This window comes from Larimichthys crocea, chromosome XVI (genome assembly GCF_000972845.2).
Source record: "Larimichthys crocea isolate SSNF chromosome XVI, L_crocea_2.0, whole genome shotgun sequence".
Classification (NCBI taxonomy): Eukaryota; Metazoa; Chordata; class Actinopteri; family Sciaenidae; genus Larimichthys; species Larimichthys crocea.
In genome coordinates, this window is record NC_040026.1 from 1,481,127 (window position 1) to 1,507,458 (window position 26,332).

Below are 26,332 nucleotides of genomic sequence, written 5' to 3' on the forward strand. Positions count from 1 at the left end.
AATACAATCAAGTGATGTATGAGGTTATACTTTATTGATCCCACAAAGAGGAATTTCACTTGCCTCTACTGACGTACTAGTTAAAGTGATGTAATGATGGTAGTAAGGCCAAGAACATATTTCTCTGGGTTCCTCCTCACACTGAATAAGTTTTTCAGGTGTGCTGTAGGATGTTAATTCATTTATTAACAAATATTGTCTCTGTAATGGAGGAAACTCCAGAATTTCCAATTCTGCAAAATAGACTTTTTACCAGCTGTATTACCTGCGTGTATTTAGAGTTTGTAAATGCTCAGGTCAGGGGGAATCTTGACATTTGTAGTTTCTGAAGTTATTCATGATGTATTCCCAGTTTGCTTCCAGACTAGGACAGTTCCAGAGCATATGAACGAAGTCGCCCTCACAGGTTCTTTTTGTGCAGTCTATATGGGGTATAATAAGTTCTATTAAACTGTATTTGTCTGTGTTTTGTTGAGATAATCGTACTGATTGAGAGATTTCAAGGATATTACACCTGTCATATCTTATGTTAGGATCGGATTTCTTATTTGTAGTAATCTTATTGTAGATTGTAAGGTTTTTATTTAAAATGATGTTTTTCAAACAGCGATTCTGATGTCTGAACAGTTATTGCGAATCCAGTGACTAATTTGAAAGCATTTAAATAAATTATGGTGGGGGAGTTAAAATTTCTCGGTCAGTTGTTAAAAGTTTGAAAAGTCCTCACTGATTTTCTTTTGTTTTATTTCTGTAAATCAGTTGTACTGTGTGAGAAAACTGAAACCTGTGGAGGTAAACATGACTGATGGGTGTTTATAGAATATGTTGGGCGTGTTCATTCTTATAATTCCTTCCATGACACTTTACAGCCACTTTATGAATTTTAACCTCTTTCCTCTAACAAGCTTTCTTATCTTGCAATAATCATGTCACTTGGGCACACACACACACACACCTTGCTTACACCTCAGTCACACTCCAGTCTTGGACTTCAACCCCTCTGAGTGAAATTTGAAGCAGCCCTGCATCTCTCCTTCCGCCTTCTGAAAGCTGTCTCTCTGACTCCAGGCTCTCGGCTCTCAGCTCTCACAGGTAGGCTGCTGTTCTTCCTTTTTTACCCTCTGCATCAGGTCAGATGAAACAATGTTGAACAATTCAACACTTTAGCTGATTTAACTTAAGAAATTGTTGTATAAATGATTAAGATAGAGGAAAATGAGGAATTGTGATCATGTTTCAAAACAGTGTAGAGACACCTCTGTCACTGCTGTGTCCTCTGTTTCATCTCTTCTTTTCTTGACGCAAGTGTAAACTCAATTCAGTTTAAATGCTGCTCTTTCTGGTGAGTTCTCTGGCTTTAGTTGTATTACCATCAGTCTATTTGGTGTTATTGTTTTATGAGGTTTGGACTATGAACAGAGGAGCCTGCTCACAGGCTGCATGTGTCAGCTGTTTGGGTATAAGAGTCGTACCTTAGAACAATAATGAAGCGTTAGAAACAAGAAAACAGGATCTGGAGTTTGACAGATAGATCTGGAGCCCAAACATCACATCTCCTAAACTATAAAAGATGATTCCACCCTAAATGATAAAGTTGAAGTGAGCCTTTCTTTATCATTTGTAGATAACCTATGAATTACACTTACACAGAACATATCTGAACATATCTGCTTATGTGAGTGTTAAAGGTCCAGTATGTCAGATTTATGAGGGCTCTGTTTACAGAATATGGCAGAAATGGAATATAACATTCATAACTATGTTTCCATTAGTGTATAATGTGGCTGGCTCTAAAGGGGTCTTTGGCATTTTTCATGTATTTCACGGCAGCCATAGTTTCTCCTTCACATTAGGAAGGAGAGATTGAGGTGAGGGGTCACAATCGGCAAATGTAAGAAGGAAAAGAAATCTTCCCTCACATACAATCGTAAAAAGATGCAGCTTAAACCAGAAAGTAATTCTGGAATAAAAATGAACTGGCAAAAGTAAGGAAGACTTCAGCTCTGTGTTTCCACTGTTAAAGTCTGTGTAAAGTAAAATATGTGTTCTGAGTTTGTCAGACCAAAGAAGAAAGTGTTATTAAGTACAATCTGAGCGAGATGAATTCATCTCTATCTCTCTGCTCAGGGTGGCCTCAGCGTGTCATCGAGCCACCCTTTAAGGACCGCCCACAAAATCCTGGACTGAAAACTGGTGAAAAACTGTTTGAACCTCTAACTCCACATTTCACTAATATATCGTTCAAAGTCTTTTCACATGTTTTCAGCAACTATTTTACAACATATTTAATGTGTTTTGAAATAAATCTCAGAATTGCCTTTACACAGACTTTAAAATAAAGTAGTGTGGTTTAACCCAGTGCTTCTGGGTCCAGCCTCCCTGGTGGGGCATTGATGCAGTGGATGTCCAACAAACATGACCTGCTGGTGATATCACATTGACCTTTATGTTACTAAAATACAACTTGGATTTATATTTATTAGTTGCTTCCCTAATTATTGTTAAAAATCCAAATTTTGGACTGTTTCACCTTCTGATGGGGGGCCATGAGAGAACCAATGGTTTAATCTTTGCTTGTCTCATGACATGCACCACAATACTGAGTTAGATATTTACTGTGTGCACTGTCTCACATCATTGTCTCCACCAGATGATGTTTTTGTTGGAAGCATTTCAAAAAATTCTTTGACACCACTCATTAAGTGTCAGAGACCATCCCAGTGTGTGTTGTTGATCAGCTCATTTTTGTAACACTTGTTTGATTTGGGAAGGTCAGTGTTTGTGGAGGCAGAGCAGGGTTGGGCTGTGTGTGTGTGTGTGTGTGTGTGTGTGTGTGTGTGTGTGTGTGTGTGTGTGTGTGTGTGCGTGCGTTTGTGTAGAGAGACCCATTCTCTCGTGGTTATTTAATAACTGCGATCATTACAGCGAGTGTTTGCTGCATGAATACGTGTGCACGCCCATGTTTAATCTGAACCACATACCACACATTTGTTTACAGTTTAGGCATGGGTCTGATACCTGCATTTAGCAGCAGATGAAGAATACACTACTGCCTGACTGTGGAAGGCACATGTAGACATGCTATAAACACTGGGAAGGACACAGGTACATGGGATGGCTCTGATAATCATATCTGAGTGACATCATTACTGCTGCACTGAGGTGACTCCTCTCCTATAGGCCGTAAAGCTCCTGATAAAAACTATCTGGACTTTTGGAACTGCCCGGTCTATTGCATGAGGCGGGGCGACCGACCTGTGGGTGTTGCAGGAGTATATAAGAGGGCAAGTATCTAAGAATAGGTCTGATCTGAACACAATCCGGGAAGAGATGAGGAAGTGTTGAGTGGACTTGATGTACCTGAGCAGTTACACGGAGGCTTCAGGTGAAGGACAAAACATCAAGGAGTAATTTGTTTTCAAGATTATGCAAAAAGAAAGTCACAGAATATGAGCAGTACGGTTGACTGACCGGCTGTGTCTGTTTGTGTCCATTGCAGGAATTTCAAGAGAAGAACAAAGGAAAGGCTGTGACAAGGGCAAAGTCTGTCTCTCCAGGAATGGTAAAATAAAATGATCCAATCCTCTATTGCAGAGATTTTTCTGTAACATTTCATCAGCGATACAGACGTTCCCTCTGTGGTAACGGATGTTTTTCTGTCAGGATGTGGGCATGTTGGAGATCCCTGCTGAGCTGTCAGCCAGACTCCGCAGCGCAGCAGGTCAGCATTATAAAAGCTGGAACATTCATTTGATAATATTGCACGCATGTGGCACTTTGCTGCCCAGGAGTTGGTGGTTTTTTTTTTAAATCACTTTGTGATTGTCGTTCCCGTGTCTGTCCACCAGGGCGGCAGAATACCTCAGGGGTCACAGAGGTTGCACCCCCACAGGTGACGGCGAAACACAAGCTCACCCTGCCTGCAGATATAGACAGATACCCGTTCTCTCGTTATGCCAAGTCCATATTAAAGGTAATCCCCCTTACGATCACCTTCTACCAACATATCTATGCTTGATATCAATGATTATAGATTAAATGACTTTAAACAGTGTATTATTCTTGACTGTACTCCACTGGATTGAGAAAACGTTGTATTTCTGTCCTTTGTGAGCATCCTTGTGTTGTGTTCTCTTCAGGATTCATGGTGCCAGCCTCAGGGATACCCCCTCCAGAGACCCCTCACCCCTCTGGATCCTGAAGATGCCAGAACTGCCCTGGAGATTTACAAACTGGTACATGGGAATGAACAAATTGTATTAGGTTATGTTAAATTACTTTTATTCTTCTTGTTTGATTTATGATTTTCAATCAATTTCTCTTCAGATCTTGCGTTTTACAGGCGAGTCAGACCTCAGCGGCTGGCAGGAGCAGATGTTGGGTAACTACATAGTGGAGAAGAGTCAGAGCCGGCCGGCCTTGAGGGACGAGGTCCTGGCCCAGTTGGTTTACCATTTGTGGGGCCTGCAGGACGAGCGGCACAGTCTGAGGGGCTGGCTGCTGCTGGTCTGCTGCCTCAGTGCCTTCACCCCCTCACCGACACTGGACAAACACCTGCTAAAGTAGGTGTACAGTATTTTTATGCTAATTAAGTCATAGTACACATGTTGCGTACAACGTGTTTAAAGCATCAAAACATAGAATTACTTATAATACACTGTATATAAATATGTCATCATTGAAAGTATTTCAGTGTTTGTCTCCTGATAGTAACTGGGGCAGTCTTTATGTTATTTGATTTATCTGCCGTTGTTGCTGCAGTGTCCTTTTTGTATCACGCCAATGTGATACAATTTCATATTCTACTTCTGTTCTTCATTCACAGTTGTTGAAATGTTTCTGTTGTGATCTCTTATTGTGTTTGTTTTGTGCTGAATGTTCTGCTGTATTGCCTCTTACTGAAAATCATATTTCAGTTTTGTGATCTAAGATTCTCATATATTTCTATTGCTTCTCCTATCAGCAATAATAACTTTATTGCTTATTAAATGCAGGAAATGGTTTTAGATCATACACATATGGTGCTGTGTGTGTAGTAGCTTGTGAAATCAATTGTGAAAATCACCAACATGCAGGTACAATAGACAAAAGTTGAAATTTAGTAATAACTTGAATACCAGTGCTGCCACACTGGCGTATTTTATAAAGATGGAATAACACAATCTTCCTCTTAAAAAGGAAAACTTGAATTCCTGAGCATGCAGAGTTTTGCTGTTGAAGTCTTACTCGGTCTGGTATGATAGTAGAACATAGTGGCTAATGTTAGCTAATAGCAAACTTTATATATTGCTGTGAAACTGACATAACTGAGTCAGTTTTCTCTGCTTATGATGCATTTTATCACTTTGGCCCCAAGCTACACAGATGCACTTTAAAGCTGCACTTATCAATATTTGTGTATGAACAATGGAATGGCTTAGTGTGTCGCAACAAACCTCTGCTGTTTAACGACACAGCTCTTAGCTCATTATTTCAAAGTTTAGTTTAAGGCAAAAAAGCTCCAATAAACTGACTGTACTCTTCCTGCCTAGAACCAGAGTTATTAACTAGCTCTGCTGCAAAGGGAAACATTGAGAGAGTCATATACTGTTAGTCTCACCAGGACGAGGTCAGACGTGTGAGTGAATAATCTGGGTTGAGTTTGTACTAAAGAACAAATTTAAAGTTGTACTGATTCATATTTCATAATAACAAAGGATCAAATGACAAACCCACAAAGAATTCTCACCCTGTGCTGTACAAAGCATTCTAGTGTCTTTCAGTTTGTTGTTTTGGTTGTATGGCCCACAACTTCACTGCTTTGGTTCACTGCTGCCGTTGTCATCAACCACTGGTCATAAATAGCCAGGGAACAAGGTTGTAGCATGGATTGTGTGGTGTATTTTGCAGCTAAAAAGATGCTAAGATTTATAAGTTTATAGACAGTGAGCAAGAGTTGGAAAAGACCAAAACAGAGTCTGAGAGGGAATATTTGACTGGGTCAGGGTGCCAGGATATGATGCCACTGAATGCTAATGTTTCTCCATTGTTATGCCGGGAAAAATGACATTGAATTACAATTGAATGACAGTAGAGAAGACGTGTGAAGGAAGGGTGGTGCATACTGCCAAGATCCTATAGTGTGATAAACCATTTTGTTACTATACCCTGTACTTTAAAACCGCTGTATCCATCTGCACATGACTCAGTCTACAGTATTTCCTGTGCAGGTATGTGTCTGACCAAGGTCCAGGGGAGTACCGCTCACTGTGCCAACACAAACTTCTAACATCTCTGCAGCTCCCAGCTCCCGCTGCCAGAACCTACCCACCAACCCAGCTAGAGTGGACCACCAACCAGAGGAAGGGCGCCATGGTGCTGGATATACACACATTCGATGGTGAGACTGACTGAAGTGAAATTCTTTAGAGAAGCAGTCACAACTTTACCATGAGCTTGTTTCTGACATCTCCAGTGTAAAAAATATCTGGTGGTGTAAATTTATAACGGTTCCTTCACATGTTTCCTCAGATGAAACGCTGACAACTGAAGTGGACTCATGGACCACAGGAGAGCAGCTGGCCTCATGGCTTCTTCATCACAGGTACTCCTCTACTTCCTAACATGCAGTTAGTCAGTCCATAGTTTATCCTGCTACATGTGGAGTTTTCACTCCTCCCCTGTTTCTTGGTGTTATAGAGGTGTGTTGGAGGCCGTGCAGGGCTGGTCAGTCTCTCTTGTGACTGACGAAGGCTGGTCAGATCTGGCTGGTACAGATTTTGTCATGGATCTTCTGGCTGGAGCTGAAGCTGACGTGATACCGCCACCAGGGACTCCCTCTTCTACACACTCGGACTACCTGTTCAGCCATGGAGACAGGTAGGGCAGTGAACAAGTGATTTGTTTTAGGGTCTAATCCAGGATTGTTTTTAAAATAATGCTAAAACAGTCTCTCTCTCTTTCTTCACCATCCAGGATGCCAGCCACAGATCTGGATGACTTCATCCCACCAGCACCTCCCATGCAAGCTCCTGGGTTGCCTCCTTTTGAGGCACGACCCTGGGCGGGTGATTATCCACAGGAAGGTAGGTGATACATTGTGAATACTTCATATAAACCATTCTTCTTTATTTTACCTTTGTCCAGTGATCTGATTCAGAGGTCATTTGGTTCATTTGGTTATTTTGCCTTGTTGACTTGCGATGTTCAGATGATATTTTGTACAAACTAAAGCAGACTGTAAGCTATACAGGAGGCTACTACCCATATCACCTAGCTTCCACTTCCACAATAAGTCCACAACCTGAGAGCCTGGCCTTGCAAATTTGACTCACCCTTAGCAGTAAGACTGGACTCCGTATCAGTCTTGCAATGTGACACCCCCCACAACAAGGCCGGTGGTGATAATACAGTACGTCTGGTTGTTCGTCCTCTCCTTGCTTTGGAAAGCCTGCTCATCTCTTGATGTGGTCAGAATTTTTTATGTGTCAAATCATGGTGGCAAAGTTCTTAAATCATTACACAGTCCTAAACCACAAATCAAATACGTCTCAACAGATGGTCTATCAGTTACCGGATTTACTTTCACTTGATTGTTTTCCAAGTGACTGTGCTCGCCCTGCCTGACCCTCAGAGTCATGTAACTGAGACAGTTTTGAACTCGCACAAATGTAATCAAGTGACTTTGCTTTGTTCCAGCTCAAGGCTTGATTACTAGACATTTGTAGACATGTAGACATTGAGACAGATGGTACATGATCTTCCTACATCCATGAAAAAAATAGCAGCACTGAAACACTCAGAAGCATTAATGAGGTTGATAGAGCTGTACAGGTATTAAATGGAAGTCAAAGGAATTTTAAAAGCTGCATCTTTTTTTTTTTTAAACTGTAAACACATTTACATATTGTCACTTTATAAAGATGATAAGTTGTGTGAAAGGTGTTGCATCTAGAAACAAAAAAAACCCCAACAACTCTGATACACCCACTGTTCACTTCCTGCCCACCACCAAAGAAGTTATTAACTAGCTAACATGATGTGGAGTATTTAGTAGCTAAAAAGCCAGATTTTATTTATTTATTTATTTTTGCTTTAGTCACTTGAAGTATGATACCTGTGAATACTACTATTGTCAAACGGACCGTGTATTTGTGAAACACCTTTCTGATCTGCCGATTGGTCAAAGCGCTTGTCACATACACCCATTCACTTGTACATACACACACTGATTGATAGAAGAGGCAAGGTACCAACGGCAGTATAAAGTGACCTCACCTGCAGGTTTCTGGAGTGCTGTTTTGAAGCAGATCAGAACCATAGATGACCTGCCTAATCACCTGAGGCACAGCTGCCCAACATGCCCTTAATGGGTGGTAGTTTGCTAACACATTAGACATCAACTTTACTATTTATACATCTGGTATACAGAGCAACGTTTCTGGTCACCTGTTAAAGAGAGTCCACAAACAAAAATGACTGGCTCTTTAACTGCTAAATGTTTCACCGTGTTCACCAGCTAGTTGTCAGCATGTTGTTCAATACTGCATTATTGAACTGAAATGAAATAATTATTCAGACTGATTAGTACACCACAGTATTAAACAATGGTTTTAATATCTGTTATGTAAGTTTATAGTGTGTTCACCATGCACCATGTGAACACACTATAAGTCTGATGTTTAGTTGAAGGTGTATAGTCCATCCAAAGTGTATACACAGGTAGTGATGGTGGTGCTGGTGGTGGTGCTGGTGGTGGAGTAATGAGTAATTTGACACCATCCTTTTATTCTCTCTCCTCCACTTGTTTGCAGGCCGCAGGCGAGAGTTCGATGCTTTCGTTGATGACTTGTTTGACCCCGTATTTGATCAAGGACCTCCGGTCAGTGATGTCATCACATCTATTTTATTATTTCAGCTGTAATTAATGTCACTGTTTTATGTTTCTCTGTTCCTGAAAAGTGTTAAAGTTTTATACTGTAAGGTGTACTGAGCATGCTCACTGGTCTCTGATGGATCTCTGGCTGCTGTATCTTATTACTGAGTGTGTGAAGTCACTAGGTTGTGTTTCCTGCTGTCATTCCAGTAACTGCACTTTGTGGCTGCTCGGTCACTCACAATGCATTACTCATTTGTGTGTGCATGTGTCTGTGTGTGTGTGTCTGTAGGACATGGAAAGAGTTGACATGTTAAACCGCAGGATGAGAGGAGGAGGAGGGATTGGACCCATGAACCGTGGCATGTATGGAACTGGTAGGAAAACTGGATCTCCTGCTCCATCTCCAAAATACAGTCCACACTGTCAACTTAATGTAGTGTACTCAGAGTACAGCTGCATTCTAAAACTTTTTTACATGTTGCCATTCTTCAGAAATAACACACATACTATAAAATATATCTGTAGGCAGACTATCAAATAACAGATTTTTGGAATTAAATGTTTCAGCCACATCATTCTGGGGTTTTTTTTCTTAAGGTATGCCTATGTCAATGCCAAGCTATCCTATGGGTAACCCCTCAATGCCCAGCTATGGAGCAACTCCCATGATGCCAAGTATGCCAGCCATGCAAACCATGCCAGGTAATTCCCCTACATGAACCCTAAACTCAGTTCATTCAGTAAATGCAGAGACAGATCACAATTTTTACGTGGAGCTTATTTACACCACCATGTAGAAAGAAATAAACACGATGTATGTGAAGAGGTTCTGGATGGATGTATTTGATTTGAATGTACAGATTTCTACACAGGCATGATGATGCCTCAGGTTTCCATGGCTTCCCCCCCTGTTGCTGACCCTATGCAGATGGCAGCAACACAGCAGGCCCTCATCAACCAGCAGGCCTTTCTCATGGTGAGCAAGGCTATCCTTACAGCACTATGGTCAATTTTTGCATTCTTTATTTGCCCCTCCACACACGTCTCTTCCACCTACCTCCCCTTCAACTGTACGCTTCCCTGTACGTTCCTTCTCTTTAGGCCCAGCAGATGACCATGCAGGCGATGAATCTGTCCCAGCAGCAGACAGAGGAGCAAACGAAGAAGCAGGAGGAGAAGAAAAGGAAGGAACAGCAGAAGCAAAGGGAGGAGGAGAGAAAGGAAGAGCAGAGGAAGAGGGAGGAGGAGAGAAAGGAGGACGAGAGGCAGCGGAGACGTCGTTCTGAGCGACAGACCAGGGAACGCACACCGCCACCTTCCCCTGAATCTCCTTCACCTCCACCTGCTCGGGCCAAAGCATCTGCACCTAAACGCTCCTCCAGCCGAAGGAACCCTGAGCCAGAGGTATATTTTCACTCCATGTCTTCTTTATACATATTTGTCTTTTTTCTTTTTGGATTTCTGTAGTTTATATTTAGCTGTAGTTATTCATTCTGTGTGCTCAAGCTGTATGCTGATGATGTTCTATATTTTCTTGACAAAAACTTTTAACTCAAAGCTTACTTCAAAGTTTTTTCCAGAGCTTTTACACACAAATTGATTCTAATTTAAGATTTTGGGTCATCTGGTCAAATTGGATGTGATCTAATATGGTCTGGTGTTTACATGCAACTGCATTTGATCAGAACAACTGTATGCAACTATAGCAAAATTGATGAGCTAACAACCATTAAACTTATAGTAGCTGGCTAGATCTTTGTAAGACAAAATAAAAACAATATATATCTGATATATTAATGAAACCTGCACAAAGCCGTGTTGTAAGATACATGTGACCGAAATACTAGCTTAAGCTTACTAGCTTAAAGCTTGTCCGAAGTAATGTTAAAAACAGAAGTCTCCCCATCCCCATCACAATATTTATTCTCAAAATCCTCAACCCCACCACAGTCAGCAACATTAACCATTGGTCGTTCTCCGTTGTTTCATTTAATTATTCATCATATTTTCATAAAATGAGAAGTCGCTGGTTCAGATCCACTTTTGTTGGTGATTTAGCCTATGCAGTATTCAGAGTTTCCCAGCAGTTTTAGATTTGTTCAACACTTTGGTATATCCCGTCTTTTTTGTTGAGTTGAGCTTGGTAGCCAGCATTTTTTTGTAAGTGGAGAAATATAAGTTGCCATACATTAATGTCAACACGGAAGTAATGCACAGAAACCAGAAAGTAATAAGGTTAAATAAGTTATATGTTTTTTTTGTTTGTTTGTTTTTTACAATTGATCCATTTATGAAAACAATTAAACTATCCCTCTGTGTGTGTGGAAGTAGAGCATTTTTATTCTATTTGGGAAGAATATTCGCTGTAGTACATTTGTTGGGGACTATTTTCAGTTCTCAGTAGGACAGCCGATGTGGTTTGAGTGTGTTCATGGTAATGAAGGAGTGCAACAGTGTAGCTCACTGATGTGTTTTTAGTGTTGTATTGGACACTAATGGAACTCTGTGGCGCAGAGGAAGGAGATATCAGGCTTTGATTGACACACAATACGTTTTAGTACATAAGCTCATTGCTCTTTTTTCCATTTATTTTTGCATGCATCTTCTAATCAACTTCTCCTCTATTGATCCAAACCATTGATTTAATTCATTTCAGACGTTTAACCCCTTCAATGCCAGAAAATAGAGTCCCTGGTAAAAAAAAAAAAAAAAGTCTATGGAAGCCATTTCTTTCATCTGACATTACAAAAAAACTAAAAAACCCTGGAAATCTTGTTACTCATCAATGAGCTAAAACCACTATGACATTGTCACAAAATAAAAATCAGAATTGGACAAAAGTGTCCATGTCACACAAAGATTAACAGCTCCATGTGAGATGTACACACAATTGTTTTGTGGCATGTATTTATTGTTCATTTACTGGTTGTTCATTATTTACGTTTGTATTGTTACTGCTGCACCACAAAATCCTGGATCTCTGAATCTGGATCTTTGAATCTCTGGCTCTGGTTTCCTCCTTGTTTATGGTGACATGTCCATTTCTTCCACAGCCAGAAAGTGAAAGCGACTTACCAGATCCAAGTGACCTGCAGTCTTTCAAAGATAAGAGGGAATTCTTCCAGAAGATTGGTGAGTGTAGCTGACAAACAGACAGTAGTAACACATGTAGCTTTCTCTTTTTACCATCTTCTAAACTTCCTCTCACATCCAAAGCCAAAAATGATTCATCCCTTCTTGCGTCTTTGATTTTAAAGAAAATTTAAGAACACGAGCTTAAAAGTTTAAATGCATATTGTGTATGCTATAATAATTCAGTGAGTTTTCACTATGTCCCATATAACTCAAAGAACACTGGGGCTACACGCTTTGTCAGCTGAATGTCGTTATGGCTTAAATCAATGTTGTAATGGCTTAATCACGTTATAATGTTCAGAGCTTGAAATCATCATGTTTACAAAAATTTCAATCATGGATTTCCTCCTTCATCATCTTCTCTCTCCTCATCAATTCTCAAGGTAAATCCAAAGCTCAAAAGCCTATGCCACCCACTCCCAGCCCACAAAGACAGCAGCAACCCTCTCCACCATTACGTCAACGATCACCATCACCCCCACCTCCACCTCCACCTCCAGCACCTAAGCCTGAGGGTGAGAAAATGAAGCATGTTCAGGAGACTGGATAATATTTGATAGAATCTAGGAATATTGGGATCATTTTTGTCTCTGATCTCCCACAGTGAGGCGTCCTCGCACCCCTCCTGCCAGAGAAGCAGATCCCCAAAAAGCCCCAGTCCCAGCTCCCCTCGGTAAATCTCAGCCTCAACCCACCTCCAAGATCCGTGAAATCATCAAACAGTATAACAGCCGACCCCAACCAGAAGCCAAACCCTTTGAGCCTGTCAGGTGAGTTCAAGCTGCTAACGTCCTGCTTGGACCTTCCACACCTTTCAACCTCCTGAAACGTTTTAACAGGAGTTTCTATTTTGACACACTGGACATAATGTCTTTGTTATGCAGGCAGGGGTGATATGACATTCACAGTTTGCGCTAAAAAATGCAAACTACCATTTAGCTAACAGAAATCCACAAATCCATACATTTTCTTTCGAGGAAAGGAGGGAACAATTCACAGAAAATGTTTTAATAATTGATAAACCATGAATTGTGTTTTCCTATTCTACTAGTGGGCCAGGAGTCAGAGTACCAGGAGATTCCTGGGGGTCTCCAGCTAAATGAGGAGAAAATTGATGCCATAATAGCCTTATTCACAAAAATAACTAAATGTGTGATTTCCTGTTTTTATCCTCTCTACAGACCCACTGCGCGGCATTTTGTAAAGAAAAGTGACCCCAAAGCGGAAGCTCTGGCCAAACTCAGAAACAAAGGACCAGCGCCACAAGAGAAGGTCAGAAAACTTCAACTGCAAATAAAAAGCAAATGTGTTGAAATTTCTCTGGAAAAGAAAAGTGCTGTTGTCAGGTTCGTTATTATGTCTCATAATATTGATTTTCACACTACACTTAGCTCATGGCATAAAAGCATTCATAGAGCCATCTTAGCTGCAGGCTAAGGGATCTGTACCATCTTAGTCTTAGTCTAAGTCCTGCTTTTGGCCAGAGTTATCAAGAATTTACTTTGTCGCCATCCTTACATTTTCACCTTCTTCCTGCTTCCAGAAACAGTGGATGCCTCCTCCGCCAGTAGCTAAGAGGGAGCAGCCACGTCCTCAAACCCCCCCCCCCCCAAGGCAATCTCCTCCTTCCACCAGGGGTCGCGTCATCTCCAGCAACATGAAGCAGAAGCAGCGCTCCCTGGAGGACCTGTTTGGCTCGCAGCGCTCACGCCAAGCTCAACCCCCTCCCCCGGACTCCCCGCCACCTCCCCAGCAACCAGCACCCATCTATCAGGACATCCCCGACCCGCCGCCCATGGCCGCCCCCTGTCTCGGTGGGTGTGGCTCACATCATATTCTCCAGGCATAATATTTTTTGACATCAGTGTGAGGATGTTCATGTCAGTTAGTGACCTTCATCTGATGTTATTATCGACAGGTGATGTGATGCCAGATGAGGACGCCGTTCGCTCCAAGCTCCACCGATTCCTTGCGAATGTTTACTTCTCTTACTCCAAAATGCCAGGAAAACTGTTCCTGCGAAAAGAAGTAAGACACACACACACACACACACACACACAGAACATTTATTAGGAGATCAGTAATTCACTTGCTGTAATGATGTTTTTATATGAAGGTGTTGCTTTGTTGCTTGTAATGACAAATTATCTCCAACTCTCCCCTTCTCAGCTCTATACAGCATTTTGGTGTCTTTCAGCTCATTGTTTTGTTCTTACAGCTCAAAAAGGATGTCATATGGAATTATCCTGTTTCCTTGACACCTGTTTGTCAGACTTTTCTATTTGTCATTCATAATTTTTTCTACACTATCCTCAACTATGATTTTTTGTGTGCAGGTGTTTTACCCCAAAGAGATCTTCAACCGACCCTACATCCTCAATCTGCTATGTGAACAGGTTAGTGTGTTTACACGTGTCATCAAGTTGAACCTGATAGACTGAAGTGTAATAACGAATACGTGAATGTGCGAGTACTGTAGATAAATGTGAGAGGATCTCTCAGAGGCATCACACTCTTCACATTGTTGTCGTGTGCTGTTTCTTAGATTATGAGGGACACTTACTCTGACAGCTGTGTGAGGATCAGCAGAGAGGAGAGGAGGAAGATGAAGGACCTCCTGGGTGAGACTTTTCATGGACCGTCGTAAACCTTTTGATTCAAGTGTTTAACAAGTTTTAACTCATTCACAAGTGGCTGGAAGGTCAATACTTTCATCTTATTTGTCCTCTCTAGCAAATTTCAACGTGGGATCGTCTATAAGCACCATCCAGAATGACAACATGAAGAAGAGGATCATCATGGCTGCCCGAGACAACTGGGAAAACTACTTTTCCCGCCTTTTCCCTGTGAAGGTGAGCACTACAATTACAGCAAAGTTTTCTTTGAACATGATGACATCAAAAACAGAATAAATCAATTCAAATAAAATTAAAGAGATTTCTAAATAGATAAAATGCAATGAAATTGCACGAAGAAACCAACCAGAGTTTTTCATTTAGATTTGAAAGTAATATAATCTTAATGTACCTTTAATGTACACGTTACCATATTACACGTTAATGTCATAAGTCCTCGCATGACCACTAACCATGTATGTGTGTGTGTGTATTTGTTGCAGACGGACATTGCAGACACTCAGATTCTGGGTGTGTCTCATCGTGGCATTCGTATTCTGAAAGTGATCAGAGCATCAGGCATCAACCCCCAACACCTCCGTCTGCTCAGGAGCTACAGGTAAACATGCAGACAATATGCAAAGTCACATTCACAACATGTAAATATTTGCAGCAGTGTGTCACTGTGGACAATTTAGCATTCAGCTGTCCATGAAATCTGCTGTTTGAGCTGAGAGACGTTAAATGTTCGGTAAACTCACAGGCATCGTCTGCTATTCATTCTCTAAGTTCTGTGTTTTGCTGACTACTCTGATGTGGTCACTTTCAGCTCAGGTTTCTTCCTCAGAATGTTAACTCAGGTCTGCATGAATGTAGTTTTGCAGAGGTGCTGTCAGTCAGGCTCCAGGGTGCAGACAAAGTGGAAGTGGAGCTGAAGGGTGAGAACTTGGTGCTGCAGTCGTGCAGAGCTCCGCAGATTGTCGCCATGATCCAACTCTTCCACCAGGAGCTCATCAAGGTACTTCTACATTCTTTAACCACCATAATTAATTTCACCATGTTTCCTTTTGATCCTTGTAGCACTTTTTGGGCATGTGACACCACACTTGTGTCAGAGACCCATCACTTTTAGTGCATACTCACCATCTGTGCTCTCCAGGACTCGGGCCATGTGGTTGCCCTGAAGAGTTTCGTGACAGACGACAAAAGTCTGCTCAGCTTCAAGAAAGGTGACATCATCAAACTGCTGCCAATGCAAGGACTCCAAGCAGGTGAGGCCATTCATTACGATGCCAGTTGTTTGCTAGGTTAGATATGCTGAATTCTGTTCGTATATTAGTGTCTCACATTCTCTTTCGCATCAAATAACATTTTTGTGTGTGCCACCAGGCTGGCTTTGTGGCACCATGGGAGTGCGCTCTGGTCTTTTCCCAGAGGACCACACCCAGCCGTCTGCGGCCCCGGACTACCACTGCCTCCACCTCGATCGAAGAGATGACAGGAGGAAAAGCATGAAAGCTGCTAAACCCACCGGTTACAAGGAGCCGGCTTCAGGTCCAATCAGCAGGAGCATGGGCAGCGCTGATTCAGCGCAGCAGAGCAGACAGTCCTCAGGACCAGGACTGGCCCGGACATCAGTGCAGAGCTCAGTCCAGAACTCAGTGCAGGGTTCAGTTCAGGAGTTTCAGACCCACTCAGGGATGACTGACTTTGCTGTGAAGTTCTTTAGGTATGATAGAAGGATGATAACAATTGTAGTTGATATTGTTCAGATGGTTTGGATTAATGTCACACATCATGGCTAATTATGTGGCTACTGTTATTGTTTATTACAGAGTGGCGACTACAGGTCTGCCAGTAAGTGGAAGGAATTTTTCAGAGGCGGTTCAACACACAGAGGTGAGACAGTCCAACATCACATCATCACATCTATTTATCGATCTGTTCAAGGCTTTGTTAATGTTGATCACAACATTTTCTTAAACCTGCACTCACTACATTTTGCAGTGAACACAACTAATTTCATTCATTTGTAAAACTTGTTAGCAATAACTTTAACTTTAGTATAAGTTTAATATTTCATCTCCTTTAAGCTCTGTACTTGGTGATCTAATAGACACAGAACAGTATTATACTTTACTTAAGAATTTGATTAAATGGTAGATTTTCAAATAAAACTACTGTTGAACAACTCGGTGACAAAACAAATATTCTAACTGGATTCTGATACTTCAGGGGAAAAAACATGCTAGAATGTAACTATTAATTAACAGCATTGTCAGACAGTTAAAACAATCAAAGAAGCCTATAATAAAAGTTAAAAATGAAAAAAACATGACAGATAATTGTAAAATGTCATGAAAAATCATCCCTCAGGAAATAATCAGCTTAAAATTCACCCAAATCATTCATTTGACACACACTTCTTGCAGACATTGCGTTCACTGTTTGGGTTCATTGTTCAGTTTATCAGATGTTCTATTTTGTTATTTTGATGTATTAAATTTAATATGAAATATCGATTAAATCTGTCACTTAGTCCAGGGTCCTCGATAAATGCCAGAAAACCCTAAACCAGTGAATGACAGCTCTTGCACTCACTCTGTTATCTGAAGGTCAGAGGTCATTACTGAGAATACCTGTGACAGGTCACGCTGTCCATGCTGAGGTATTTAGCTGAGATCAGAGTGAACAGCCTTGACACCAGATGACTGAACCGTCTTCCGATGTGTAATTTGTTCTCAGTTTTGTCAAAGTGATCTTGACGTCACTGAGGCTTTCTGCATGAATAAAACTTTATTGACTCTCATTGTGTTTATTTCATCCAGGCCCCCATCCAGGAGTCCCTCATTCTTTACAACGATGCTGAAATCAATGACTTATCTGTCGAGTGCTTCATGAGTGAGTACAAGCCACACTAACACACACTGACACCACTGTCACTCTCCTCTGTTCCTCTGTCATCCTCCCATTTTTCTGTCCCCCTCAGACGTGATGCAGTTCATGGGTGACATGCCAATGAAGAAGAATAACACCCAATCAGACTGCCTGAACTACGTCTTACTGGTCAGTCTCTGCATTTGCGTAGACAGTGTTTCTATGTGTCTGCAAATATACTGACAGGAGTTTCTCTGTTCTGTTCAGTTAGGGAAGGAAAAGGAGCTGCTGAGAGATGAAATCTACTGCCAGGTCATCAAACAAACCACCAACAATCCAACCAAGTGAGTGTGTGTCATCTATTATGAGACGTCGCACCAGAGTGTCAGCATCTCAGACCAAAACAAATGGATGCTACAGCCCACCAAACCATTTTATCTTGCAGATTAAATAAAACAAAATAAACTTCACAAAAACCTGAAATCATATTTTTAACAATTATTTAAGCTTTTGCTAACATTAATAATAAATCAACCAAATATCAGTGTACTTGTATTTGGCTGATTAACTAATAAAATAAGTTTGAAATTGATATGAAATGAGATTTTACCACTAGTCTGCCTCTGCTAATAGCATGTAGAAGTACACCATGCTTTAAAATAACAGACAGACAGACAGACAGACAGACAGACAGACAGACAGACAGACAGACAGACAGACAGACAGACAGACAGACAGACAGACAGACAGACAGACAGAGAAAATAAGAACCTTTAAATTAATCCTGAACTTGATGGGAAGCCATGTAGCAAAAAAGATGGGTGTGATGTGGCATGTTCTTCTGGACCTGGTCAGCAGCCTCACAGCAGCGTTCTAGACCAGTTGTAGGTGTACCAGAGAAAGATGCAGGTGAATTACACTAACGTAGCCAAGATGATATGAAAGTGTGAATGGTCGTCTGTAGTTGAGGTTGTGATAGAACAGACCTGGGTGAAAGGTGCTTGTACCGGGGAAGTAGCCCCTCATATTGACAAACTGATGGAGTATTATCACCGACTCTGCTGTTACATTAAATTCTGTAGCGCATCTCTTAGATCCTTGTTTTGCCTTTCAACTTCACTGTTTGGTTTAGTTACATCTCTAATCAGCATGAATGCTAGTGTTACAGCAGGAAAGGCTCCTGAACCAAAACAGAATCTCAAAGGAGCTAAATCTGAAGTGGCTCCTAACCTTCTCACAAGAATGATTTTCTGACTGTTATGTCTCGTCTCCACAGAGCCAACTGTACCCACGGCTGGCAGATGCTCATCATGGTGACTGGGTTCTTCCCCTGCTCTAGTACTCTGCAGCCCTACGTCACGCATCACCTCCAAGACATCTCGCAAGACCAGGAACACCCGTACGGAGGTAGAAGAAACACGAGACAATACAAACACACTGAAATCAGTCGATACCACACTCAATCTTCACAACATAATGTGTGTCCTCAGAGCTGGCGTCTATGTGTCAGGATAACCTACAGCGATCCCTCAGTTTTGGTGGTCGGCGTAACATCCCCTCGCATGTTGAGATGGAGGCCATTCTGGCAAGTCAACCTACACACTCAAAGAAATCAAAAGCATGTTGTTTGTAGTGTATTTCATTATTATGTATGTTTAAAGCTGCACTCATTAGAGCGTGTCTTTGGCTTTCTGCAGGCTGGAAAAACTTCTCGACGTATTTCGATCCAGCTGCCAGGAGGAGTGGACTTCGCTGTCAAGATTCGCAGCTTCAGTGTAAGATATGATTATAGCTTCTCATCTATGAACAAAAACCAGCAGCTCTTTTTGTTTATTAACAAACATCTCTGTGTTTTTTAATCTTCAGGTGGCACAAGATGTGACAGTAGACTTCTGTAATGAAATGGGCATCTCCGATCCTGCAGAAGTCAAAGAGTTCTCTATCCTCGCCAACCGACATCAAGGTAAATCACACAGATACTGTTCCTAACTGATATGGGAAGCACAGTAAGACTCATACATTCATTTGCATTGAAGGTACATTGTATAGGATTTAGTGGCATCTGGTGGTTCAGCCTGCTGGATACAGGTCACATACAGTGGCCATGAAACACCCTGTCTAGAGTCAGTGTTTAGTTTGTCTGTTGTGGGCTACTATAGACACATGGCAGTTCAACACTGCAGACTCCATGGAAGAGCACATGCGGGGTCTGTAAATATAAAAGGCTCATTCAGGTTATTACATATGTACTGATGAAAACACAGTTAGGAATATTAGATATATCATTTCTGCCAATAGATCTGGCGGATATGGACATTTAATATGAGAGATGGTCTTTTGAATGACTTGTTCTTTTTCTACAGTTTGCTGTACAGGCAGATTCAGTGAGATTTGAGTTATGAATCTGATGACTGAACACTGACTTCTATCTCTCTATCGCTCCATGTATAGAGATATACAGCTATCTTTACCTGTCTAGAAATAGGCACTGAACTATTGATTCAAGTATGCCTTGAAAACTTCAATAAATAAAAATAAATGTGACAGATGAGTGTCTAACACCTCCGTCTTACTCCCATGCTGCCTTCAGAAGGGGTGTTGCGTCCCCTCCATGCTGAGGAGTATCTGTTCGACTTCCTGCTCGATGATGGCTCCATCTTCTTTTCTCTGAAGAGAGTGATGTGGACAAGCGCCCTGAACTTCAGCAGTGAACTCTACGTGGAGTTCCACTACCAGCAGGTGACAGCAGCATGAGGAGCGCCAGTGCACCCACACACTTCTACCCAAAAACTGGTCCAGTTTCCATCACACTCTTATCTGCATTGTCTGTCTGTTTGTATGTGTGTGTGTGTGTAGCTCCTGTGTGACTATCTGAATGGGAAGATGATGCTTGCTGCAGGTGGTTCCCCATCAATCCAGCACATCGCAGAGCTGTCAGCCCTGCAGCATGTGGCTCAGGGACTGCAGCACCAGCCCTCACTGTGAGTCTTTCACACACACTGAGATACAAGCCTGATTGATAAGAGAAAGAAAGTAAGGAAACGGGGGAAACTGTTAGCCCGGCTCCCCATGCCTGAGCACAGAACACCTGAAACCACTAAATGTAGTTTTTTATATATATATATATATAATAAGGTTAGAAGTTTTTCACTTTGAGTCTCCATTGACATGAACTCATTTTACTTTGCAGATCATCATAAAAAAACACTTTTAGACATTAGACAGAAACAAATTAAAACTCACAGAAAGCTTTGTTGTTAGTCTTTCTTCTGTTCCATTAATCATAAACTCTGGTTTGGGTGAAATAAAAGCTCAAATCACAGAGTTAGACAGAAACAAAGAGCTGCTATATGGCTCTCCATGAAGCCAAAATCTCATATATACTCAGTATATAAGTTTATTTTAGTGCAATTCTAAATTGTTGGAATTTAACACTAAGCCACTGGAGCAAATAGGGCTCATGAATGATTGCTTTTACGATGATTCACATTAAACACAGTGTATTATTTCGACTGGCTCCATCGTGCTTGGCAGCATTGATCACCAAATAGTTTCCAGTATTCAGAGTACTCACATCAGTGTCTTGATTTATTAGTACTTAATGATCTGGTGACATACAGGATGCATTATTTTATTTTAATGTATTCTATTGTCTACATTTGTGTCAAACATTCCCTATCCAAATGTAAGCATGCATCAATTGACACTTTGTGATTGTATTTCTCTGCCAGGCCGGAGATAAGGCAGTACCTGCCCTCACAGGACGGGCTGAGCAGTAAAGTGGAGGAGATCCTCTCCTTCTGTCATGGCCAGATAGCTGCCATGCACTCCTTCAGCCCTCAAGATGCCAAAATACAGTTCATTGGTGGGTAGTACCTCCTCCTCTCCTCTCCTCTCCTCTCCTCTCCTCTCCTCTCCTATCCTATCCTCTCCTCTCCCAGCTGATCATAACTCTCTTTGTCTGACTCTTGTGTCTTTCAGAGCTTTTGACCACCCTGCCTCTGTTTGGCTCCAACATTTTCTTGGCCCAGAAGGTGAGCCAGCGTGGCTGTCCTTCCCCATGCTTGATCAGCATCAGCCAGCAGGGGGTGTTGTTCCTTCACCCAAAAACACAGGTACTAAAAGAAAACAGCAGCCAGATTGATCATTGTTTTCCTGTGCTCCAAATCACCCAATCTAAGTTCACATCAGTGTGTCTGAGTCCATGAGTCAGATTTTTATTATTATTTATTAACCTTTTTTTACACGAATGTACTTAATTATTTAAAGGTATAAGACATTAAACTCTTTAAGGCTGTCAGTATTAGTGTTACAAATGTCTTCCAGTTTGTAAATGTAACACCTCAAATAGAGAATTTTATTTTTTCATCATGTGCTGTCATATTTCTTTACATTATTTTTCCTGGTTTAGGTGTTCATGTGTAGTTTATTTCCAAACTACTTTGCAGATATTCCACAGTTCAACAACAAATATTTTTTGTCCTGTTTTTCTGACCATTAAAAATCTCAGTATCAGCCTTGTGGTGATTTATGTTTCCTCTGCAGGAACAAGTGTTTCAGATTCCTCTGGCCAGCCTGCAGTCCATGCGCACCATCCGTCCCAAGAAACTCAGTAAAGTGCCATCCATGGACATCCATTATGGCAATCCAAACCGTCCCAAAAAAGTCACCATTCATCTCAAACAGGTAACAGCTGTTCACATTGTAGTACTGATGAGACAATTCAGGGATTGTACAGTGCTTGTGTTGAGACGTGACAGAATAATTGGATGATCCAGACATTGATTCTGGTCCTAATTTCTCCATAACATTGCCATTCAAGTGACCTAATTATCTATTATATTATACTCTGTCTGATACCTTCTCTTTAAGACCTCAGAAATATACTAACATGATTTTATCAGCTTGATATTTCAAGACTAGACCTTGAACTGATGGCAAACTTCAGTATTGTTGTTAAACTGTGAACTGTAATGAATTTGAAAATAGACTTTGTGATATCAGAGCGTGTTTCTAATTAACCCAGAATATATATTATCTGTATATATCATTCGTTTTTATCTGAAAAAAAATATACATTTGAAGTGTAAAGTTTAGATATGCTTGTTAAGTAACATGTCAGTGCTGGTATTATAATTATTTCTGCATCTGTCAGCTGTTTTTTGTTGTTGTTTTTCTTGTGAAAAGAAAAGGGAAGTGCGAACTTCCTTATTCACAGAAAAACACTCGCAGATGTGGTCACTCTATTCACTGTGAATTTTCTGAAAATATACCAAAATCACCTTTGTCAGCTGCAATCAACAAGCCTGTGGCAGAATTTCGGTTGAAACTTTGACAACTGTATTCATGGGACAGTACAAATGCAGACAGGAGACAATCTGTTTCTGAAATACAAAATGTCATAAGAAAAACAATAAAGCACGGTAGATGAAAATAGATCAAATAACAAAAGAGCACAGAGGGAGATGATTAAAGAAATAAATATATGATTAGGTCACATAAATAAATAATAACCACAAAACATCAACAAAGAATAAAGAGGTTTTATGTTTGAATTGGAAGACATGAACATTCTGAGCTGCTCTCAGATCCTCACACTGTTCCGGCTCAGAGCACAAACACAAAAAGCCATGTGTGCACTGTATATTTTTGACTTATTACATTTGCCATATTTACAGAACACCACAACAAATAAAAGCAACCACTTTTTTGTCACCCTAGTCATTCTGTCACAGAAAAAAAAGAACGGTTCACTGAAGGTGTATGTAAATTTATGACTTTGACTGTATATGTTAGTCCATGTCTAGCCCACAAAACATGAAATATGTCATTATTTGTGTGTGATAACACTGCTTTACAGCCACTTAAGTCACCTTTCAGTCACTCAAATGTGCAAGCCCAGTTTGGGTTACAACTTCAAGACTTAATATCAATATTATTCAAAAAAAGATATAGAGCTATAACAATGGGTCAAACAATGTGTGAGTGAGACAATGTCAACAAAGACCATGATTATCTAATAATCAGTAAGTTCTGGTATATGATGATGATGATTATATGAACTATATGTCTGATTTCATCTCTTAATGTCTCCATCAGGCGAAGGAGTTGTGCCACATCCTGGCTATGATAATGGAAGACTTGATCCGACCGCCAGTCAACAGCTCCATTTCAAATCGCCTGTAGACACACACACACACACAGACACACACACACACACACACACACACACACACACACACATATATATATATATATATATATATATATTTTTGGGGCTTTTGTTCCCAATTAGACAAGCCGTCCCCAATGAACTGGACTTTAGTTTAAAATGTGTCCCTGAATGTAGCCTAAGTCAGACACACACACATACTAGATTTTGTTAATCACTGGCTTCTGTAACATACTTCTGTGTATACCTTTTTAAGTTAATTTATCTTCCGTATAACTTGACAGATAGCTTCATGGATTTTGTGAAATGGACTGAATAGAAACATGAATATGGACACACAGTGATGTTCTTCTCTCCAGTGCTGTGTGCTCTGAGAGGAAGTGATGATGACACGTAGTGTCCTGACAGAGCGAGTAGATTAAAGTAATTCACCAGTTGTTGAATGAATAAATCAGTTCTTTAAAATTTGTGCAGTAAAATCTGTGAGGAAATGTAAAGTTTGTTAATCATTGCTGGACGGTTACATTGTAATGATGTCATGTAATATAAATGAATAATTTATAAGCATGAAATAAATATCTTGATTCATTTAATCTCGGTTTATTTTTTTTTTAAATTTCCTACAAGAAGTCTTCCATGAGTGTAAAGTATTTCCAGTTTTCTGCATCAAAGAGGTTTTAAACTCTGTCATGTGAGTGAATCTCTGTCACAACAAGAAGAACTGAACCATGACTAGTTTTTGTGGGAAGCTTGAATCCATAAATGGGCAGCAGCAGCCAGCCCACATTCCTCCAGGGATGTTTAAACAGTTTAATCAGTTAATTGGGGATTTTCTGTGGAATGGCAAGAGACATAAATAAAAACATTCACATGCCCCCTGTTTAATCCAACAGAGGCATTGTCACAGAAAAGAATGTATCTGTGACCCCCCTCAGACAGAGACAAGTGTTTTTTTTTGCTTGCTTTATTTCCGGTGTTGTCTCTTAGTTATTGCCAGCTGACGTAAACCCCAGTGAAAAGTCTCCGTTCTCATCAGTTCTGCTTGATTTTAATGATTACATTATTAATTAAAAAGATGATCACTAAACCTGCAGATTTTTTGCTGTATAATACATATTTTACTGATGATATAATCTGGAATCTTGCTGCTGTTATTATGATAAACAGCTTTGACTTCCTGCCTCCATTGCTGTAGAGGTAAACGTGCTCTCACATACAGAACACCCAGCGATGTGGCAACATCCCTGTTCAAGTAGTAAGTAAACGGATTGCTTTACTTCGGGGGTTTATGGATATGTCCAACTCAGACCCACTGTTAGATTCAGAACACAGTGGAGTGATTATACATCTCATCTGACTTAGGAAGACCTTAGAAACCCCCTGAGAGGACACTGAGAGGACACAAGCTTCTGTTAAAGAATAGAAAGAATCCAGTGTGTTGAAGAGCGTAGAAGAGAGGTAGCAGAAGAAATATAGCTACCTTAAAGACGGTGGAGAGTGAGCAGTAAAAAGGGGGGAAAGGAAGAAGGCTCAGAAAGAGCAACAGAAGTAATAAGTTAAATCTGACGTGTCCTTGTGGTGGCTGTGTCTTTGATTATATTTATGGCACTGGGCACAATTGCCACAAGGATCTGTGCCTTCTTCAAGAGGAGAGGTAACATGTTTTGGCAATATCTAACAAATTTATTATAAAGGAGGATCTTTGACATGTTGGGCAAGAGTTGGATCTAGATAATTTACTATTTGTAGTTTTTGGAAGTGTCTTAAAAAAATATTCATGTGTGCATATGAAGAGTGAAGCAGGTTTTCCATTTACTGTGTATGTAAAGCTAATTTGAGGTGTCAGCGTTAGACCAGTTAAGACTGGTTCCTGAGAGAAATCTGCTGAGATTCCTTTTTAAAATATGACGATCATGGCTCTTTCCCATCTCTCTCTCCCCACAGTCATTCTTCAAGCTGTCTCTGTCAAATAATAAAAAAAAGAAAACAATATGATGATCAGGCTCACACTATGTAACTTAATCCACATAATATGAAATTACACTTTTTGTAGATCAAGTCAAGAGAAAATTTGGAATCACTGAGAAGTGACACAAAGTGAAATTGTGTTCATTTTCAGTTTGTCTGTCATTTATTTTATTATTATCAATTAACTATATACAATTATTCTATTAACTATTAACCATTCATTTCATTGATGCTGATTAATGCTGCGGTGCTGATGCAGGGATGGATTGTGTTTGGGTAACTTGAGGTCAAAGTCAGTATAACTCTATTAACAAGAACATAGAGTGAGTTTCATATTAATTATATAGAAATTAAAAAATATTTAATGACACCAGTTAAAAAGCTGTGTGTGTCTCTCAGGCTCTTTTCATCTTTCAGGCCTCATATTAAGCTGCACTGTGAGGAACGGTCATCTTTGGAAGCTTGGGAAGTGGGCCCAGCCGGGCTGACAGCTATTGATTTATACACAGAGTGAAATTACACTGTGGAGGCAACCAAGCAACCTGACCTCAGCTTCTACTGACGCAGTACCGACCGCAGAGATGCAGCCTGACGGTTAGAGGCCAGCAGTGTTTGTTTGTATGACCAGACCAGACTACACCAGACCACAACACAAATCAACAGCAACACACTAAGCTGTAAGTAATGGCATTATTAAAAATGAATGAG

General features: G+C 40.6%; 1 protein-coding gene across 1 annotated transcript in view; it reads left to right on the forward strand.

The window, feature by feature from the left end:
- Positions 1-24,174, forward strand: part of myo15b (myosin XVB) — a 44,141-nt gene extending 19,967 nt beyond the window's left edge. The window contains exons 24-64 of the mRNA XM_027289430.1: positions 3,500-3,562; positions 3,664-3,721; positions 3,849-3,973; positions 4,140-4,235; positions 4,327-4,562; positions 6,210-6,379; positions 6,511-6,583; positions 6,679-6,858; positions 6,955-7,064; positions 8,793-8,860; positions 9,147-9,231; positions 9,455-9,559; positions 9,718-9,833; positions 9,959-10,261; positions 11,911-11,989; positions 12,376-12,507; positions 12,597-12,762; positions 13,174-13,264; positions 13,536-13,806; positions 13,911-14,020; positions 14,329-14,388; positions 14,538-14,613; positions 14,726-14,844; positions 15,111-15,226; positions 15,484-15,625; positions 15,767-15,878; positions 15,997-16,336; positions 16,443-16,506; positions 17,436-17,508; positions 17,597-17,673; positions 17,752-17,828; positions 18,761-18,891; positions 18,975-19,069; positions 19,182-19,259; positions 19,351-19,447; positions 20,075-20,223; positions 20,341-20,465; positions 21,216-21,349; positions 21,466-21,599; positions 22,030-22,170; positions 23,584-24,174. Coding sequence (XP_027145231.1) covers positions 3,500-3,562; positions 3,664-3,721; positions 3,849-3,973; positions 4,140-4,235; positions 4,327-4,562; positions 6,210-6,379; positions 6,511-6,583; positions 6,679-6,858; positions 6,955-7,064; positions 8,793-8,860; positions 9,147-9,231; positions 9,455-9,559; positions 9,718-9,833; positions 9,959-10,261; positions 11,911-11,989; positions 12,376-12,507; positions 12,597-12,762; positions 13,174-13,264; positions 13,536-13,806; positions 13,911-14,020; positions 14,329-14,388; positions 14,538-14,613; positions 14,726-14,844; positions 15,111-15,226; positions 15,484-15,625; positions 15,767-15,878; positions 15,997-16,336; positions 16,443-16,506; positions 17,436-17,508; positions 17,597-17,673; positions 17,752-17,828; positions 18,761-18,891; positions 18,975-19,069; positions 19,182-19,259; positions 19,351-19,447; positions 20,075-20,223; positions 20,341-20,465; positions 21,216-21,349; positions 21,466-21,599; positions 22,030-22,170; positions 23,584-23,670 — 5,064 coding nt within the window. The 3' untranslated portion in view covers positions 23,671-24,174. The remainder of the gene's footprint in view (positions 1-3,499; positions 3,563-3,663; positions 3,722-3,848; positions 3,974-4,139; positions 4,236-4,326; positions 4,563-6,209; positions 6,380-6,510; positions 6,584-6,678; positions 6,859-6,954; positions 7,065-8,792; positions 8,861-9,146; positions 9,232-9,454; positions 9,560-9,717; positions 9,834-9,958; positions 10,262-11,910; positions 11,990-12,375; positions 12,508-12,596; positions 12,763-13,173; positions 13,265-13,535; positions 13,807-13,910; positions 14,021-14,328; positions 14,389-14,537; positions 14,614-14,725; positions 14,845-15,110; positions 15,227-15,483; positions 15,626-15,766; positions 15,879-15,996; positions 16,337-16,442; positions 16,507-17,435; positions 17,509-17,596; positions 17,674-17,751; positions 17,829-18,760; positions 18,892-18,974; positions 19,070-19,181; positions 19,260-19,350; positions 19,448-20,074; positions 20,224-20,340; positions 20,466-21,215; positions 21,350-21,465; positions 21,600-22,029; positions 22,171-23,583) is intronic.
- The last annotated feature ends 2,158 nt before the right edge of the window (positions 24,175-26,332 follow it).